The 21,307-nt window shown below is 37.1% G+C and overlaps 1 protein-coding gene across 2 annotated transcripts; it reads left to right on the forward strand.

Moving 5' to 3' along the window:
- The first annotated feature begins 3,314 nt into the window (after positions 1 to 3,314).
- On the forward strand, positions 3,315 to 16,815 carry LOC107565930 (rap1 GTPase-GDP dissociation stimulator 1-like). 2 transcript variants are annotated; one of them, XM_016251242.1, is made up of 15 exons: positions 3,315 to 3,387; positions 4,755 to 4,859; positions 5,047 to 5,058; positions 5,952 to 6,074; positions 7,313 to 7,438; positions 8,147 to 8,275; positions 9,328 to 9,453; positions 9,640 to 9,783; positions 9,973 to 10,104; positions 10,230 to 10,364; positions 11,057 to 11,182; positions 13,476 to 13,615; positions 13,699 to 13,825; positions 14,950 to 15,078; positions 15,273 to 16,815. In XM_016251242.1, exons 1-15 carry the CDS (start codon positions 3,375 to 3,377, stop codon positions 15,398 to 15,400), a joined length of 1,695 nt encoding a protein of 564 aa, XP_016106728.1. In that variant the 5' UTR covers positions 3,315 to 3,374; the 3' UTR covers positions 15,401 to 16,815. The 2 variants fall into 2 exon arrangements, with proteins under 2 accessions (XP_016106728.1, XP_016106729.1); XM_016251243.1 differs by lacking the exon at positions 5,047 to 5,058.
- Positions 16,816 to 21,307: the final 4,492 nt, after the last annotated feature.

Genomic DNA, 21,307 nt, shown 5'->3' on the forward strand with positions numbered 1-21,307 from the left:
ACAGTATTTATATCATTTTTTACCTCTAATACAGCACTTTGTCCAACTTCCTTGAGCGTGCGCACAGCATCCAGTGCGTGAGGTGTGTACGCGCTCTGGCGTACTGTCCCTGGCGTTTTGTGCATGTTTTTTTTACTCTCATAGATTTTGTTACCATTGCCATGCATTATACGACTGATAGACTGCAACGGCTGGACTTAAAAATCATAATTTGTGTTCTACTGAAGAAACAAAGTCACCTACATCTTGGATGCCCTGGGGGTAAGCAGATAAACATCAAATTTTCATTTTGGGGTGAACTATCCCTTTAAGTTTATGATGCTTTTGGGAAATGCAGCCCTGACCGATAGTGGTTAGACAACACAAGAACTGAATTCCTCTACTCGTGCATTTGGGTCAGAATGGATGTTTTTAGTGTGACATTTGACTTTTTGCCCTAACCCTTGATCTCCTGACTCAGATTTATCAGCAGGAAAGGCCTCAGTAAGAGTGTCAGTAGACCCATTGTTTAAGCAGATGTGAGCTCCCTGGTTGTTTTCTGCTGTCATGTTTTGTCTGTTTGGGTTCGGGTTAGAGGCTGTTATAAGAGCAATATCAAATCATTCACTGGGCCCAAACATGTTTCTGTAGAGGCCTTTGACACTAATGATATTCGAGTGCATGAATACCATCATCATGAGGCCCTGGAGTCTCATCTGTGCATGTTTTAGTGACAATTTGTTATTATGGTGACAAATAATGTTTAAAACATGCTATTTACAATGTGAAAAATATAATTTAAACTAAAGCACATTCAAATATATTAAATCTGGTTATATTCACAGTAAGTCTGGATAACTGACTGTGATCACTCTATGATCATTGACATTTTAATACAAGCCTCATATGAGCAAATATACCAGAATTAAATGGCTCTTGTCATCCAACTACTTGCGCCACCTTCATGACAACCTGCAATTTTGTTTTATAGTATTCTATTAAAAATGTGTCCACTCTTCTTTTTAGACCTACAAACAAAACGCGAAATTTTCTTCTCTAATGGTTTGTCTAAATTGACAGCCTCATACTGCCACCTGCTGCTACAAACCATTATAAGGAAATGACTGAAGAAATGACTATGTGAGCTCTTTTTTGGTCTAAAGTGAAGCACACACTGAGACACAGCCACACATTTCTATATAAAAGATAAACTTAGGCTCTTTTGGTTTTCACAAGTAAATTAATAACACTATTAGTGTCAAAAGTACCATGGAACTAGCATGCTATTTTGGACACGTATCATATTCATTGTATACACCATGGATATGGTAATTGCTCAGTATCATGGTATACTGTAAATTAAAATACTGTGCCATCTAAATAAATGTACAGAGTAGCAGACTATTAGACTTGGATGTGCTATTTTGTGACATTTTATTTAGATTTTATGATTTGTGTCTTTTAAATGACTGCTAATTTGCTATTTTTGATGATTGTTGCTGCCCCCTGCTGATGATACTTGCTATTCTAATATTGCATTCCCATGCATGGCACTGCAGGCTGAGCTTACATTAAAATGATAAAATAATATTTATATATATAGAAAACTTATACTAAAGACAAGGAATATTATTATTGTCCATCAACACAGATAGTATTTGACATCTGTTTAAATTCTGCTTGGCTGTAGCTTTCTAAATAAATCTAAACACCCTCCTAGTCGTAACAACATTTGCGTCATCTGCCCTCAAGGTCATCTGTTTTAATTTGATTCAGATGTGACTTCCCTTTGCAGTAATATTTTATTACTGTCACTAAACACTCACAGATACATTTCAGAGGGCCCTGACAAGATTTAAAGGGACAGTTCAGCCAAAAATGAATATCCTGTCATCATCTACATAAGGGCTGTCCACATCAAAGGCAATAACTATGAAGATAACTACAAAAGTTTTAATAATCATTCTAATTCTATGAGAATAGGAAAGTCCACACACTTCAACTGATAATGACAAAGAGGAACTATATTGTTGAAATCACTTTCAGATTTAAGGCCTATTTGTAACAAAAATTATAACTATAACGATGAATATATTACCGTCCACACAAGTGCATGATAGTGTTCTGTTTATTATAAATGTGAGCTGCAGATATGCCATCTGTTGCTTTAAATGCGTGAGTTTTTAAGTTGGGTGGATTCTGATTGGCTGTCTGATTAGCTGGAAAGAAAATTACTCTGAAAGTGATTCCAAGGATACTGTTTCTCTGTGTTGTTATCGTTGTAGCTGAGGTATGGACTTCCCTATTCTCATATAATTAGAACAATTATTAAAATGTTATAGTTATTGTTATAGTTAATGTCCTAGTTGTGAACAGGCCTTTTGTACATCTGCTAAAAGATAAAAACACTGACAGCCAATCAGAATCCATGACTTTAGCGCGCTCACAGTGAATGTCTGTTGGTGTGAACGCAAATATAGTTATCATTAACGCTCTTGGTGTAAACGGCTCTTTACCTTCATGCCATTCCAAACCCTTATGACTCTTTTTTTTGTGTGGAACACAAAAGCAGTTACCAGGCAGAATGTCCAGACTGCACAGCCATCCCTGGTCTCCATCCACTTTCATTATACAGAAATACAGCAGCTTGGACGTTCTGCTAAACGACTCCCTTTGTTTTTCACTCAAGAAATTAAGTCAAAATGGTTTGGAATGACATATCCTGACTAAATGAAAACGAAATTCATTTTTTTGGGGGTGAACTATCCCTTTAAATGAGTCTTCCCCACTGAGACATCCACAATAATATCTTGATAAATAGCTGCCAGACCCCCTGGGCCACAGACCCAGTGTTCATATTTCATGTTTGCGCTGTAATAATACCCAAAGATGGAGGAGTGTACAACTGCAGTGCAAAACACATCTAAGAACTGAGAGTAGTGTGTCAGCCTCAGCGTCTTCGCCAGGCTAATTGTCAACTGATGAGCTTTGAGCAGCTTTAGGATTTAGAATGTATTATGAGGAGGGAGGGAGGGCAGCAAGAATACTGCCAGACAGCCGAGGACCAGGGTGGGGAGGATTGCATCGGCAAGAGAGAGACACACACACACACACAGAAATAATAGGGCATGTGAATTAGCCAAAGTGGATGCAGCATCACTGAGAGGCGCAGAGTGAAAGTGAGGGAGTGAATGACAGCGAGGGACCAGAAGAATACGCATGTGTGATCAGCACAAACGGGAAGGGTGAGGAGCTAAGCAGAGGAGAGGAGAGGCACGGCTGCTTCACTGACTTCAGGCGATCTCAGGGCTGGAGCCGTCCATCCTGCCTCGTAGAGGGCTGCCTCTCTAACCACACACCGCCGAGACACACACAGAGACTCAGGACCTGTGGTCATGGCAGACATAGGTAAGTGATTCAAATCTCTTCTTTGCAAATCCTCTTTGAGCTTCTGCTTCAAGTTGTTAACTGAAATACAAGGTGTAACTTTGAACAGATACGCCATCTGCATCTAAAGGTCACACTTTCTTAGGTTCAGAGCAATCGAATGGTGATGAACCCTCCAGGTGAGCTGAACCCCATTGTTTAAGAGGTGTATCCTCAGCATGTAGATGTTTAAATAAGGGCATGCTGGGAGCCAGACACCCAGAGTTAATGAGAGCCCCAGGGTCTCCTCAACCCCGCCCAGCTCTCATACGCACTGCTGCTTTCCAGCCTGCCCTTTACAACTATAATGTAGAGGGCTTATATTGCAGGACATATCTATTGTGGATCACAGGGAGTGTGGGGAAGGGAAAGGTGTGATAGCCCTCCTCTATGTCTATTTTCATTCTGCTTACCAGGGATTATCGGGGTGATTACTTACAGAAGAGATACAGAATCGTCTCTCTCTTATTCTGGCACTGTTTGCTTCCTGTGCCCAGGGAATGACTGTCATAGTGTGCAAAGGGGAAAACTGCAGATAGTGTATGACCTGTAATGCTGTGTAGTATATGCTATGGTTAAAAGGAATTATTTTTCATTGATGTCCACAGGCTGAACAACTCAGGCTGATTTTAACTTTAATATCACCATAAAATCAAAATTGACAGTCCTTATTTTTATGCAATTATAAACAATTTACCCGTACACATCATTAATTCTATGAAAAAAAATCTTTAACCAAAAACATTAACTTTCAATTCTTGCAATCACTCTTGCAATTACAGCTCTTCTCTAATGACTTGTGCATCAGTGTAAGGACAGGACAATAATTCCCCCTCTCCAGCAACCTGTCACTCAAGAAATAGCAGCAATTAGCAAACAACAACCATCCAATCAATTCCCAGTGGACCACATCAAGTCCCATCCTGCATTTTTCTTGTTCAAAAAGCCATTTCACTCAGATATATGTCAGAATAGGGATGACACACGATTGCAGTTTCCATTTCATGTCGACTTGAAATCAATTGCGTTAAATGCTTCTAATTACAATTACTTTAAAAGTAAATGTTTGATGTAATCTAAAAGAAAAATGGGGTAAATTAGCATGCACACATATCCAATATCAACCCAATAATAATTAAAAAATCCATGATATCATGATACAGACATTCAGTTTACTTCTTTATATTTTAGTCTAATAATGTGCATGGGAAATTCACTGAATGCATGGATAAACTCAACTGTATCTGTAGTATAACAGAGATGGTTATGAATCATCATGAAAATGTCTTGTTAGTTTGAAATGTTGTGCGGCGGTTGGTGATGTAATGATGCTCATGATTGTGTTTCAGAATCTCTCAGTGAGGCCATGAAAGCCATCAGTGTCAGCACAGAGCTGGTGGAGGAGGAGCTGAAGCCTCATCTGGATGTTCTACTCAACCTCCTATTAGAGAAGAGTGAGTTTACACCAAATAACTACCCCTCCATCTAATTACATATCTGTCAACCCGTCGTTACATAAACCTGTTTTTCAGTCATATCTATACGTTTGTTTATTGCAACATCCAATCCTGGTGCCATGACCCTTAAGAGAACCGGTAAAAAAACACGATCACATGTGAAAATGACATCTGTTGTTGCCAGAAGCCCTACTGAGTGAGGGCACCATTTAGCTTGCACTCATTACACACTCATCCTGCTGTGAGCTGCTATTTGCCTCTGCCTACTTGAAGTACTCTGTGTGTGTGTGTGTGTGTGTGTGTGCGAGTGTGTGTGTGTGTGTGTGGGAAGACAATCCAATGTAGGGGGCAGCAGAGGGTCATCTTAACTTCCTGCTAGCAGATTTGGGGCACAAGTAGGAGACAAGTAATCCGCATTTACATTTGAGAGAGGGAAGGCGAAGGAGAGAACGGGTTAATCTCATTAATCTTTCTCTCCTTTACTCCATTTCACTCCCCATCTTCTGCTCATTTTCGCAAATTAGTTTGCACCAGCTGTCCTTCTTGGCACATTCCTTGCGCATCTAAAAATGGAAACGCAGCCCCCGCAAAAAAACACAAAGTAGATGTTACCATGGCAGCTAGGCTTCCTTTGACAGCTTGACCTGCCACCGTGGCCCTTGTGGATATTTTTCTTGAGGAGAACATGCTTTAATGACAGATTTCCTCCTGCTAGTATCTTTGTCTCCGAAGCAGATCCCAATCTACCACTTTGAATTTGAACGGATTACTCAGAGGCCTCGGTGTCAAAGCATCTCTGAAGTGCGCAGAATAAAACCTGAGGGAGGAGATAAAAGAAAAAGTGAAGAAACAGGATGAGCTATCAGGAAGAATGTGCTGTCTGAAATTGATTTGACATCAGTGAAAAATAGGGAAGCTTTGTTAAAGTGTTCAGTTGCTTTTATTCAGTGGTGATATTCTGTCTACAAAAACAGAGCGCACACCTGTAAGGAATTTTACCCAAATAAACACATGCATTTATTTATAGTGCATCAGTATATGAAATTACAAGTATGCAAAGAAAATAATTCCATCGATTTCTATCCACAGAGAAAGGAACAGCAGAGAAAATAGTGTCCAGTGGTGTTCTGCCCATACTTGCTCAAGTCCTGAGGAAGAAGAGTCCCCTCACCTCTCAAGTCACCTTAATGGTGGCAGAGATGGCCAGAGAAGGTAAATGAGATTTATAATACAGTCTGTTGCTTATATGGATATTTCTTTAACTTTGGCCACTTTTATATCTCAGGGGGGAATAAAAGGCCTTTGATTTTATTGCTTTACCTTTGTCCCAGACTCTATTTTACACTGTCAATCTATCATTCAAAAATATAAATTATTACATGAAAAACTTTTATGGGGAGAGCAGGGCACAACCTAATACTTTTTGACTTTCTCAGTTTGTGAAAATCCACATGGGCTTCAGAGTGTGAAATACAGTATATATATTTTTTCATAATTACAGTGTATACTTTTTTCTGAATTTACCTCAAAAGAATGGAAGTGAAATGTGTCAACATGACCATTTCTTGAAATAATCATTTCTGAACATTGAACATTAAATACCCTAATTAGTGAAATAAACATAGACAATTTCAATATTTATTGTGTGAAATGATTTATATCAATGAGGGACAGATTTTTGTCTCGCAGTAGTAGCGTTATTTACACCATAATGAACCATTTTGACCATAATTAAATTTTTTGTAAAGCTGAATATTGTTGGCTCTGTTGTAAATTGCTTAAGTTCCTCATTTGTAAGTCACTTGGATAAAAGCATACAAATAAACATTAGACATGTAATATGTGAAGGAAACAAAGAGAAATTAAGGTAAATATTACTTGTGAACAGAATATTTTTATTGTGTCATTTCCAGTGAAAATAATGTTAGCCTTAGCAGTTAGCCTTAGCAAGATAAAGGGTTTGTCATTCACAAAAAAGTAAAAAAAAAAAAAAAATTCCATTAGTGTCATTTCCAACACAGAGTGTAATATACCATTTGAGATACAATACACCATTTAAAAAAAACATTCAGAGGGCCAAAAGTTCCTGTAATGAAACACCCACATATGTATCCAAGTATGAACCAGATGTCCTCACATTGACAATAAAACTTCCAGTGAAACCCTATAAACAGCTTGATAGAGGACTAATAATGTCTAAATGATCCATATTAGCATCTGGTTCCGTGAAGAACCTTTAACATCCATGGAACCTTTCCATTGCACAGAAGGTTCTTTATGGTGGAAAAAGGTTCTTCAGATTGTTCTTCACTAGGAAAAAACGGTTATTCTAATTACTGTTCACTGAAAGGTTTATTTGAGAACCCAGAATGGTTCTTCAGTGGCATCACTGCAAAAAAAGAAAAAGACAATTTTGCAACCATTATTTTGTTTGTGTATTTGTGTGCTAGCTGCTGTGAGGGAGCGCTGTATTGAAGCAGGTCTGGTGACCGCATTAGTGCCTTTACTAAACAGCCCAGACCAGGACCAGCTCCTGCATACAGGCCGAGCAATTGGACGTATCTGCTTTGAAAATGGTGAGTGCACTGGAGCAGGAAAATTGCAGTCTATCCAATCGTGTTTCTCACCAACAGTCTTGATGTGTCTCCAGTTGGTCGCACAATTCCGCTCAGCTTTTGTGCTTCTGTTTTAACACAGTTTGCTTTCTTACCACAGAGTTCATTTGAATAGTAAATGTCAGGATCTTGATTCAGTTTATCCTTCAACTTCTTGAACATGCAGTTCTCCTGATATTATGGTTCACTGGTCCGCATTTGGTATTAAAACACTGTGTCTTTGAAGGGATTCTTGTCTTTATAAATCCTTGGATTGTCTTTCTCTTCTGTTGCCATCTCCTGGCCTAGTTTTCTCTGTCTTTGTGCCGAAAGGGAAATATCTCACAAAATTTCATATTCAAAAGATGGCTTAGTAGCCGTTCCTCAGGCTATCTATGATCAATCCTATAAGTAAAACATCCTACCTAACAAGATGCTTTAAACATAAAGTGATAATATAAACATTCTGCTTTTGTTTTGTTGATGCTTAGCTTTCGACAGCCTATTCATATTGAGCATTCATTACACACATTCAGAATAAAATAAATTACTATTCATTCCCTGTGCTCCATTCTCCATTATATTCTCACATCTTCTATAGCTCTCAATGCCCATTCCTCTCTTGGCTGTCTGTGCTTGTGTGCCCACTCACCCATCCTCCCCGTGTCTCTCTCTCTCTCTCTCTCTCAGCTGTCCAGCAGACGCAGCTGGTGGAGAATGGTGTAATCCCCAGGCTGGTGGCCATAATGCAGCAGTATCCTGAGAATGACCCACTGGTAAACGTCTGCCTGCTGGCACTCTGCAACCTTGCTGATGTGGGTAAGACAAAAATAGAGAGCAATGAAGCCTTAAAATCATATATACCGGTAATAAAAACAAAAAAGCTGACTGGACATTGCCACACTGAGTAGCGAGCGATACACCAGTTTTAAAATTCTAGTTGATACCTACCTACATTACATACTTACTTTTATTTATTTATTCATTCAATAACTAAATAAATAAAATAATACTAATAATGTAAATAAATAAATGGTCATGTATTGATATTAAATCAATCGATTTGATTAGTTAAATAACAATACATGACAATTTATTTATTTACATTATTATTATTATTATTATTATTATTATTATTTACATAATAAATGGATACTATTTAAAAATAATAAAAAAATAAAACACTACAAATCTAACAGGAATCATTTTAAATATCACATGTGAATTTAGGCAACATAAAAAATGAATTTTCATTTTAAGATTTTCTAAAGATTACATTTAACAATTTTATGACAAATGTAATTTAAATATAACAACTAAATAAATAAAATAATACTAATAATGTAAATAAATAAATGGTCATGTATTGATATTAAATCAATCGATTTGATTAGTTAAATAACAATACATGACAATTTATTTATTTACATTATTATTATTATTATTATTATTATTATTTACATAATAAATGGATACTATTTAAAAATAATAAAAAAATAAAACACTACAAATCTAACAGGAATCATTTTAAATATCACATGTGAATTTAGGCAACATAAAAAATGAATTTTCATTTTAAGATTTTCTAAAGATTACATTTAACAATTTTATGACAAATGTAATTTAAATATAACAATAGGGGAAATGAGCATGCAAAATTACACAATATTGGTTAATATGTTTATACCGACATATTGTATATACAATAACCACTATACTACCAATATATTGTGCATCTGTAAGATTGATGCAGTCTTGTTTTTATAGCCACCTCATTCTCAATCATTCCTATTTGCAGAACCATTCAAGTATTTTTCTCATAATATCTCTAATATCTAGTTACTGATTGTGATTTCTATCACTATGTTCAGATGCTGCACGAGAGGCACTGGTGGAAGTGGGTGTAGCAGAGGTCTTGACCTATCAGCTGAAGCGGGCACCAGACGCAGAACGCCGGCATCTCATACTAGAGGTTCTTGGGTCACTGGGAGAGAGTGGTGAGCCGCATAATATTTAAACCAGATCTAAATGTGAGCCTGGATTATACAACATTATTCGTATAGCGTACTTTGGTTGAAATCTGGCCTCAGTCACTACTCTTGGTGATGATGTCTAGAAGTGAGCTAAAAATGTACTTGTGCGTGTCCTTGCAAATCCCTGTGTGACGTGTTCATGTTTTTTAGATGCTCTGAAACTGCAGTTTGTGGAAGCAGGCGTGCCCGAGGCTCTCTCTGAAATGATTCGAACTCTTCAGGGTGGCTCTGACACACATGACCTCTGCAGCATAAAAGTGGCCTCAAACCTCATAGTGACCCTCCTACTGGGAGGTACGTCTCTCTCCATTATTTCACCACTATGGTCATATTACAATGGATTTTTCTATTTAGACTATTTCATTATGACTCCATCAGACTATCAACCTTAGACCATAACAGAGTCTAATGAAATATGTCAACAATGCAATGCAAGAATAGTGCTCTTCTGAATTTTCTAGCATCATCTGCCTTTCCTTACAGATGAATCAATGCAGAAGTGTTTTGGGGAAGGGACGGGGATGGTTTATCAGGATGTTCTCTCCTGGCTACAGTCAGCAAATACTGAGCTGCAGTTGTCAGGAGCCCTGGCCGTTGCTAACTTTGCCAGAAATGGTGAGAAAATAAACATGGAGTTGTAGTGGAGTGTGATAAAGGGTTTTGTCTGACTTTATGACTCAGAATTTGTTGCAGTTTAAAATGACTGAAAATTGTTTTCTCTCTCTCTCATTTTTTCTTAGACAGCAACTGTGTGAAGATGTTGGATTTAGGAGTTGTTCCTCGTATTCTGGACCTGTTGGAGCAGCATGTAGCAGAGGGAGATGTATCTGTGCAGCACGCTGGCCTCAGTGCACTTAGAAATCTTGCCATTCCAGGTTCTACACTTCTTTTCAAAGTACACTGCTGTTAAAATTTTTTTGGGGGGGGGGTCGGTAAGATTTCTTAACCTTTAAGCTCACCAAGGCTGTATTTATTTGACCAGAAATACTGTAAAAACAGTAATATTGTGAAATATTATAACAATTTTAAATTGTTAGTATATTTTAAAATGCAATTTATTCCTTTGATATCAAAGTTGAATTTTCAGCCGCCATTAATCCAGTCTTCATTGATTTGAAATAGAACTTTTAACAATGTTAAAGTCTTTACTGTCACTTTTGATCAATTTTATGTGTCTTGATGAATAGAAATATTAATTTCTTTAAAATAAATTTTACTGACCCAACCCTTTGAACGACCACTACAACAGTGCCTTTTGCAAATACATATTTGAGAAAATTTTTTTGAGTTTCCTGTAAAAACAACATAGGTTTTCACCTGCATGTAGTGTAGTTTAGTGCAAGGACAGGTTTGGATATTGGCCCCCAGTATGGAATGCAAGTGTGTAGGTGTTTCCAGCAGGATTCTTAACCAAATTGACCCGCAAGAGTTCCTCGGTCAGCCAAATTCACTAAAAAGAACATACTGGCTGTGCTAGTTCACCAGCTAGCCAACTACTAAAGATTGGACGTTTTGCTTGTCTGTGGTTAGATCTGTCATCCTGCTCTCTCTTGTTTTCCTGATGTAGCTTCCAATAAGGTGCGTATGTTGGAGGATGGAGTCACAGAGAGGATCAGGACCCTTCTGCGCTCTGACATGCCCCCTGTCCAGTTTAAACTGCTGGGCACTTTGCGCATGATGGTGGACGGCCAAGGTAATGATTCAAGAAAACTGCATTTATGTGAATTGTTAGGTCACAGATTAAAGAGATTAGTTTGCATAAACATATCAAATTAACTCACATGCAAAGTCGCTTTAGAGAAAAGTGACTCTTAAATTCATACAATGTAAAGACTGAATAAGTGTGACAGTCCTAGTGGTAGTAAAAAAGTACATTCATTTGGCTGTTGAAGAGGAGGACACGATAAACAACATGTTGTCATTTTTAGACAAAAGCTTTGCTAAACTATACAATTACCTGACAAGTGACTATGATGGTTTAATTATGATATGAATTAACATTTCTCCTTACAACTTTAAACTGTTGTTCAAGAGGCTGTAATTTCGAGCCCTTCAGTGAAGTGTGTTATTTTAGACACCCTTGTATGCAGACAAAAGGCCTGCTAGGGCTTTGACACACTAAATTACTGTGCTCCAGTGATAAGTTCCCTTAACAAAGGTTATCTGAGTAACTAAATACAGATATAAACAAACCTTAAAGTGCTGCCACGATAGGGTACAGCAGAGCTAAAGGCGCCCCGGGGTAAAAAAAAAAGGCACCTTTGATATTATTTTCATCTAAACCACTAGATGGCACAAAACGTAACGTAGCACTTTCCAAAACATTTGCTTTTCAAGATGCACCTGTATATTTGTCTGATCTTTGATGCGATCGCATGCAGCAGTGCAAAGTTGATTCTGTGCTTACTTGATCTAATATTTTATGTTTTTTAAAATGTTGTAGGTTTAAGTAGCAAATAAGAATTGCTAAAATGAATGCATATATTTTGAGACAAAGGTCTTCTTTATGATTTTCAGTTTTAAGATAATTAAAGCAACAGTTTTTAAATAATGAAAGAATATGTAAAAGTATGGTATTTGGGGTTAAATGCGCCCCTGCTGTTAGGGCTAAAAGCGCACAGTAATTAACATGATAATTAATAGATGGCTGACTTTTCCATTTCTTGACATGACATGGTTAGATTCAGATGGTAAATATCATATACAGTGGGTACGGAAAGTATTCAGACCCCCTTAAATTTTTCACTCTTTGTTATATTGTAGCCATTTGCTAAAATCATTTAAGTAAATTTTTTTTTCCTCATTAATGTGCACACAGCACCCCATATTGACAGAAAAACACAGAATTGTTGACATTTTTGCAGATTTATTAAAAAAGAAAAACTGGAATATCACATGGTCCTAAGTATTCAGACCCTTTGCTGTGACACTCATATATTTAACTCAGGTGCTGTCCATTTCTTCTGATCATCCTTGAGATGGTTCTACACCTTCATTTGAGTCCAGCTGTGTTTGACAGTGACGGGGGGTAAACACAATCGTTGTCAGTAAACAGGCTAGAAGTCGGGGTAGGTGGCAATGAATCACAACTCAGAGACAAGGTGGATAATCCAGAAGGCAGGTAGCAGAGTATCATAAACAAGGTACAGACAGGGTCACAACAGGCAGGCAAAACAGAGAAAACCGCTCAGAAATGTAAACCTCAGTAAAACAAGACTTCGCAATGAGCTGGAAGGAACAGACTGTTTATATAGGCCAGCTGATGGGCTACAGCTGGGCTAGGTGATCAGTGCCAGATACGGGGCTGATGGGAAATGTAGTGTGAGGGTGTAAGAGTCAATATTCGGGTGAGGGAGCCCTCTGATGGTCGGAAGAGGGAATCACGGAGTTCGCCTCTGTGACACATATCATATAATAAAATATAATTTGTTGTTACTACTGTAAATATATATTCAATTATTATTGGATCTCCTTCAATACTTTCAGAATCTTTACTTATTAAAATGATTTTGTTTCTGTATTTTAAAATATATTTTTTTATATTAACATATTTTAATGACAGTATATTTATTGAACAAAAATGTATTCTTTTATTTTTCAAAATAAGCAGAAAATAGTACAAACTTTGCTAAAGTGATTGTTTTGAACAAGTATTAACTTTGAAATTATTTTAAAAAACATTTATATAAACATACCCTGTGTTGGGGGTAAAAGACCCCTCTTGCCACCTCATACATTTATAAGATTTTTAAACAGAATAAACAACATGAATGATTTATTTTCACACAAAATCTGTTGCTCCATTAATGTTCAATACAACGTATATATTTTAGGCGCAGTGAATAGCACATTTTTTCTTAAGGTGGGCCTTTAGCCCCATTGTAACCTATATCTTTATTATTTGTGTATTAATGTATCAACAGTTATTGTTAGCATATTTTCTCTTTTCATTTCTACTGTACTCTTCCTCCCCCCTCCTCTCGTAGAGGAAGCAGCTTCAGTTTTAGGGAAGGATGAGGTTCTGTTAGCACGGGTGATGGAGTGGTGCGAGGCTAAAGATCACGCTGGTGTCAGAGGAGAGGCCAACCGTCTTTTAGCAGCTCTCATAAGACACAGCCGAAACCCTGTGAGTTTCAGACAAACACGGTATGTGTAACTATAGTCAGATAAACTGTTTATCTAAAATATCCCCCTCTGTTGTCTTTAAAGGAAGTCATCCACACTGTCATTAAAGCAGATGGAGTCCAACATCTCATCTCAATGGCAACCAGTGAGCACGTCATCATGCAGAATGAGGCTTTAGTCGCTTTGGCCATTGCTTCTGCAATAGACATCGGTAATAATTTTTCTGTGTCTCCATTCAAATGACATACTATACATGTACTTTCCTGTCTAGGGAATTTTAGGTATTTTTAAGGTTATTTTGTCATCCAACAACTTTCTGCAGGTTACATTGTTACACCAGTAGGTGTTGGCAGGTTACTGTGATAATGAGTGAGTCATTGAGTCATTCATTAAACCAATTCATTCAAAAACACAGCTTAATTCAAGACAGAAATACCACTCCTGTGGCTGCATTCAAAATCACGAATTTTTGTCATTGTCATGTGAACTACAGCATCAGTTGCGTTGCTTTCCTGCCATCCCCTCCAGTTGCTTCATGGGATTTGGCATACAGTACTACCTTTCTCATCATTTTCGCCTGCTATATAATAGGAAAGTATGTATTTTTGGATGCAGCCTGTGTGTGCTGTTTGGAGACACGCAAGTTCATTCTGTTGTGGTTTTGTTTGGAACTATTTTTGTTGGTGGGGCAAAAAAAAGATTAATTAAGTAACTGGCAATATTGTGTCTAAAATGTCAGTTACTTAATATTAACTTTTGTTTATTGAACTTTTGTATAAACATTCACAATCAGGACAGCTGAATGAGAAAGCAGAGTTTTGTGTATGATTACAGAACATTCTTAAAGCAACTGAACTTAATTTTCCAAGGCCTTGGAAAATCAATCTACAACAATCATTTATCAACAAAACAGTGCAGGAATGATTAATAGATTCAAAATGAAAACTGTCACACATTTTATTTTAACAGTTTTACAGCTCAAATCCTAAATGGACTTTTACTGAAAATATCTTCTTTTAAGTGATAAAAAAACAGTTTCATATTTCTGCTTTAAAAATCTGTTATATTCTAAGTGCTAAGGCAATATCACACTTGCAGTTGCATCTACTGTAACCAAGATTTGTTAACTAATGAGTTAAAATAATTTTCTTATTTTGACACAATAAATTGTGTGTTTCCTTTCAAAAGCTAATTTTCTCTTATTAATACAAGGTATCATTTATGAGATTAACAGTCTTTTGCATGTGGGTTGCTCACTGAACTCCTTGTGTTATGTGGTCCCCACATACAGTACATACCATGTCTAATCTTGGTATATCCGTTTCTTCTGGGCAGAGGCAGTGCAAGAACCATTTCGGGATGCAGATCTCCTTCCGACCTTGCAGAAGATGCTAGATGACCCTGTTGTGGCCGTGGAGGTCAAATTCAGTGCTTTAGGCCTCATCTGCAGCCTTGCCAACTCTAGTCAGTACCACTAAATGACACACTGTGAAACTGCCAAAGATTGTTCTCTGACAGTCCTGTATTAGATTAGTACTTACTTACTAACTAATCAAACTCTCTGTGAAGATTGAAATGACAAGATTCTGAGAGCCCTAGTTTTATGTAAATTATCTAAATTATGTATTACTCTATACCCTCTTCTTCTTCTCCTACAGGCATGTTACGGGAGCAGATAACGTCTCTAAACCTGAGGAACACCCTGTCCAAACTGTCCGCTCACACCAGCACAAAGCTGGCTAAGCAAGCCGACACGGTGATGGCTGTTCTTTCTGAGACCGCTTAGACTTGCATAGTCATCTTCCAGACACACTTACAGATATCCTTGTGGAGATATTTTCTGACATTTCATCCCCATAAGGATAGTGAAACACACACACACACACACACACACACACACACACACACACACAGTTACTCCATCTAGCTTGGCATGTAGTCAGACCAAAGCAATACAAATTTACCCTGCTCACTTCGGAGACATGTGGTGCGATTTCATCATCTAAAGTAGGAGGAAGTCAGTTTGTCCATAATAGATGTAATTTGTTGTCAGCTGTCCCAGGAACAGGAACTTTTGGGAGACAGACTATCCATCAGGCATCAGTAATGAACCTGCTACCCTCCGAAACAAGTGTTCGGTGGAAAATAACTTAGTAAATATCTGCATACAAACATGCAATTATACTCTCCATGGACTTCCATTATTAGAGCACTAGATCTAACGAAGCCGCTGTATCTATCTATGAGCTTGCTGTCTATCCATGGAAATAAAAATAATAACAAATGTTGCATACCAATGTACTGCACTGCTCTTAATATGAGTAGTGTTATATTTGTCTTGTGGTTTCTTTTATCAGAGTACATTAACACTGCTGAAGTGATATTTCATCTTAAAGTTATATAATGTTGAATGTAAAATATATATTGTTAGGAAAGTATGTCTTGGGTTGTCTATTTTCATATCATAGCTGGCCTTACTACTTTAGTTTTCTGGTGTAGGGCTTTTTAATGCAGATAATTTGATCATGTTGATCATTTATTTCTAGCTAGCCATGAGCACAAAACTGAATCTCCATATCATGAAAGCAATAGCCAGAAACATATCAAGAAGAGTTCTTGAGCTTCTTAAGTCTAAATAAAAAAGCAATCATCATTGATAACTCTAGCAGTGTTGTGTAAATGCTGTTGTTGTGTTTGCATCTTTGTATCCATGTCTTAAAAATTGTTTGCTCCGTTTCTGTCAAGGTCAGACTCCAGACGATCGACAAAACAGAGCAATTTTGGTAAATACTGTGTCAGCGGAAGTAATGTTTTGAACCATGTCTGTGAGTGTGTGGCTTGTATATTTCCAGAGACAAATGACCTGAGGGCAACGACAGACTTTTCAGAGTTAACAAGCTGAATGTGCGAGGTGGCTTGGCCGTGGCCAATTTAGAAGGCTTCATGCAGCACTGAAGATCACCAGGCTCTTCACAGCTTGACAAATAGCACAATCTCTGTCTGGCCTCCATAGCTGCGCAAATGGGTGTTGATTACATTTTTAAATAAATAGACTATTTTTGTGTGTAAAGTGTACGGTTTACCAGAACAGCTTGTTTCTGGCAATAAAGTGAAAATAAAGTCAGATTGCCTGTTTTTATACTGTGATGTTAAGGCTGCGAAAAAACCCCCCATTAATATTGTGCAATATTATTTACACTTAATAATATAAATTATTCAAGTGAAGGCAAAGCTGAATTTTCATCATCCATTACCCCAGTCTTCAGTGTCGCATGATCCTTCAGAAATCATTCTAATGTTATTATCAGTGTTGGAGATAGTTGTGCTGCTCACTTGTATACTTTTTTCAGGAAACTGATGAATAAAAAATAGTATGTCTGTACTATCACTTTTTATCAATTTAACAGCCTCACTGAATAAAAGTATTAATTGATAGTAAAGACATTATTTCATTATACATATACGCATTCACACATAGTTTGTCATTAAAACATGAACAGCAAATCAGCATCAATTATTTCTGAAGACTGGTATTAATTCACAATATTACTTTTTTGATACATGATTCAGCTCTAGTGAGCATAAGACAGCATTAAAAATCCCTTACCAACCCCAAACGGTTGAATGATGGTGAAACACACACAACCCAGCAACCTGTACACACACACACACACACACACACACACACGCACACTTTAGATTAGAAATATATTTTCTTCCTTCAATTATATTACTGTATGAAATAACATGATATGTGAGTTATACATGGATGATGTAGAAAGTTTAAAAACAAAAATGCCATCACTCTCCATTCTTTCCACTTTCTTGTTAGTGAACCAGTCATTTAAGCAGAATTCTTCTACATGAACACTAGATGAAGACAACAGAAACACTACTTAGACCAGAAGGCAGGCTGTCACTGAAAATAGAGTGTATTAACACTTGTTTGCAGCACAGCTCTTTTCATTGGCCCTAGGGAGCAAACTTTCATTACCTTAATAAAGAAAAAGATGGGAAATGAGTTCAGTAATTATCACTTTGCTGTTTAATTTCATGCCAATTACTATCTACAATCTGATTATTTGCCATTCATGGTAGCCTAATATTTTAATTAACTTGTGTAATGAAGTCAAGAGTACCAGTTACAGTGTTTCTATTTCTTTTTCCATTGTTAAAGCGCTTTGTTTGATGTATAAACTGCGTAATATTCAGACGGCCATTTCTTTACTCTCATTTGACGAATGTTTTTCTGTGTACATGTTTGCATTAAACAAAAGGTGGGCATGTTCTGCAGAAGCTGTGCCGAGTGAAACATATGGGTAGTCTCCGTAGGAGATTGGTAAAACAGGCCACATGCCCAGAGTTCATCCACTCTCATCTGTCCACATTACACAAGCCACAGCACCCAGCTGAGCCTAATCAGTGTGTCCCTCCATCATCCACTGAGTGGACATCCACCTCCTACATCACAACAATAAAAAACCGCACCATAGTATGAAAAAAATACTATGGAAGTCAATGGCTACCAGAAACTGTTTGGTTACTAGCATTCATCAAAATATCTTCTTTTGTGCTCAACAGAAAGAAGAAACTCATACCGATTTGAAACAAGATGAGTAAATGATAATGATTTCACAGGTGAAATCCAGTCATAGCAATAGGAATCCGCATGATGGGAATTCCAGCTCTTTTTTAGTGAGCCATATCATTTGGCTCAGTTTATTAATAAGATCCGGCTCTTTCTTTTATATTTGAGCTAAATTTGACCTACAACTGGTATGAGTACACACACTTCAGTTATTCAATTAAATTATACTAAAATTTATCATTTTAATCATTTTTAAACTATCCAAAGCACAATCATTCCAAACAAATCAAAACGGAACACGGTGTGCCATATGACAAATAAAAAAATATATATATTATAATGTGCAAAACAGCATTATCCAACATTTCTGGATGTATCTATTAACAGTAAAGTTTTATGACATTGTCTTGTATGTGCGTATGAATAATCAGAGGCATTAGGAGAATGTTATGACTGGTGGCACACACACATACACATCAATACAAGGTTCAGTTGCTGCATTGAATGCATGTAGTTAAGCATTCTCAGATTTCACTTATGTTCAAGCAGGTCATACAAATTTGCCACACTGACCATTAGAAAGCTGCATGGTTTGTGAGTGACCTCTGTGTGAAGATACATCACTATGCTGTTGACAATTGATGCCATTATGGCCACAACATTATGCTGCAACTGCACCTATTGGTTGGTTTGTGTCATTTTAAACTATTACATTCTGATCAATTATAAAAATTATAATATTAAAACCTCAAACAGTTTGTTATAACAGGTTACACTGCAATCCCGCAGTAATAAACATTTTATAGACATACTTTAAATTGCAACACAGTTTTAAAATTTACAGAGCTGGTACCGGGTACAGTTTAACAGGAATTACCAGGTAATATAAGTGGAGACCAAATATTGATTCTTAACATCAAAAGTGAGGTATGAACATGATTTATATTGATTGAAGGAAGGCAGCTGGGCTGGTTTTCCTATCCTTGTGGTTCATTAGAGAACCGCAGCTGTGACACGGTTGTAATGTCACGGTTGTAATCGGTCATTGCTGTATCTGAAGCATTACAAACACCCAAAACCACACAGAACAGGTCTAGATGAATACTCCACAGCTCATTCCAGGAATGCTGCAAAGACTATAATGTCAGAATCTATGTATCTCAGCAAGATCATTATATGTCTTTAATCTACAATTTAATCGATGCTTGCTGTTGTGGAACATTACAGCATGAACTTTACAGATTACAGATCATGTAGAAGTTAATCTGCTGATCCTTCAGCGTTACCAACCTCAACAAGAAAGCAAAAGTCATGAAGGAGAGAGAAAAACAAAAAATTACACTTTGATCTGTGGTTGTGGATCAATACATTGGATCTGCACATCTAATCTCTACTGGGTTTGTAAAAAAAAAAAAAAGTCAGATTTATGGCTTTCATAATCTCCTGCAAACCGACAGTTATGTACGATTGCATCAGACTTCTTCATATGTACTGCAGTACAAATGCTTAAAAAATGTTTCTGCTGTTTCAGCATCTGATTGAATAAACTGCAGTTTAGCTATTGCTAAATTTATCCTTTGCTTAAATGGTGAACTACTAAATTTTAAATTAGTTTGACTTCACAAAACCAGAAGCACACGTCTACAATGTTTCTGAAACCGAATCATTAGGGAGCATTGGCACTGATTCAATTGATCTAAGGGTCGGTATTGACACTTTAACATCCAAAGGTGAGAATGTAAATATGCCGGTGTGGGTGTGACTGGAGTTCAGGTAGGTGTGTGTACAGTAGACAGGAACAAGTGCTCCGGGGAAGACACAGGGAACAATAGTGCCCTTTGGAACAGCCATAACTCATGCTTGAAGGACTATCTTTCATAAGAGAAAGTTCGGAGTCCCATTAAAGGACACCAGAGACAGGCACAAAAAACTCACCCAGGACCACCAAAGCACTGATCTCAGCTATGCCAGGTCAGTACAAAATGATCATGATCAATGTAAATGATTACTTATCAAAAGGAGGAAATTAAGTGACAGTCCGTATAATATTTAGCTGTGTTTTACCACTGGGCCTGATTTAAGTATTAATTTTGGCGCTCCATTCTGAATAATATAGATTCAGTATAAATGTGATGATTATGTTGATACTTAAAAATGAATTTAAGTGCTACACACCTTCTGTTCATTTACATATAGCTGCACTTCAGTTTGTGCACTTAGGTACAAAGATCAACAATGGAACATTTTATTGTGCAAATTATGGGTCAAGTGTGTTTTAATGTGTTTTCTCCTGCTTGCCTATAGAATTCTTGTGCACAAAATATATATTTATACATAACTATATTGAATGATAAAGGTGTATAATCAACTTCCTTTTTAATACATCTGTATAATTGTTACACATTTTGTAAACATGCCTATTATTTTGAGCATTTTTTGGGACTCTTTCTCTTGTAAAAAGTACATTTTCTCATACTGAGTCACTGAATGACTGTCAGCAGTTTCTTTGTTTATTAGACACAGCTACATTGCTTAACCTTGTTCCTATCTTTTGCCCTTCATTGCCGGGCCAGCAGTGTTTTCTTATCAACAATGCAGCTCAGAATGCCCTCTCTGGCTTTTTTTCTATGTCTTACAGAGCAGAATTTGAAACTCTCTGTAAATAAGGTCAGATCACCCATTTTGCCACAGCACAGCTTGCTATTGTGATGTTGTTCTATAATGTGAGTTGTCAATAAACCTTCAAAATTGTGTCAGCAGCACAAGCAAAGCCCAATTTCATTTTGACAAATGGACACATTAATAGTAGCCACATCCATCTTTAACACTCTGACAAAAGGAAGCATCAATCATCATACAACACTGATGATTGGTGTCCACTGCTTTGTGGCTTGTTCTTTCTCTTGGTCCATTTCTGTATTTAATCTGTGTGCTTATGGCCACACCCTTGTCCAGATGTTGAGTTTTAGGGATTCTCTCCCTCTGCACAGATAGATAGATAGATAGATAGATAGATAGACAGACAGACAGACAGGCATAGATAGATAGATAGATAGATAGATAGACAGACAGGCAGGCAGGCAGGCATAGATAGATAGATAGATA

The sequence above is a fragment of the Sinocyclocheilus grahami genome, unplaced genomic scaffold, assembly GCF_001515645.1.
Source record: "Sinocyclocheilus grahami isolate Dianchi unplaced genomic scaffold, SAMN03320097.WGS_v1.1 scaffold1035.1, whole genome shotgun sequence".
Classification (NCBI taxonomy): Eukaryota; Metazoa; Chordata; class Actinopteri; order Cypriniformes; family Cyprinidae; genus Sinocyclocheilus; species Sinocyclocheilus grahami.

Excerpts from the sequence above, each read along its gene's own strand:
- LOC107565930 (XM_016251242.1), top strand. Across the intron at positions 7,439-8,146 it reads ACGTATCTGCTTTGAAAATG|CTGTCCAGCAGACGCAGCTG; the intron begins GTGAGTGCACTG and ends TCTCTCTCTCAG. Across the intron at positions 10,105-10,229 it reads TGCTAACTTTGCCAGAAATG|ACAGCAACTGTGTGAAGATG; the intron begins GTGAGAAAATAA and ends ATTTTTTCTTAG.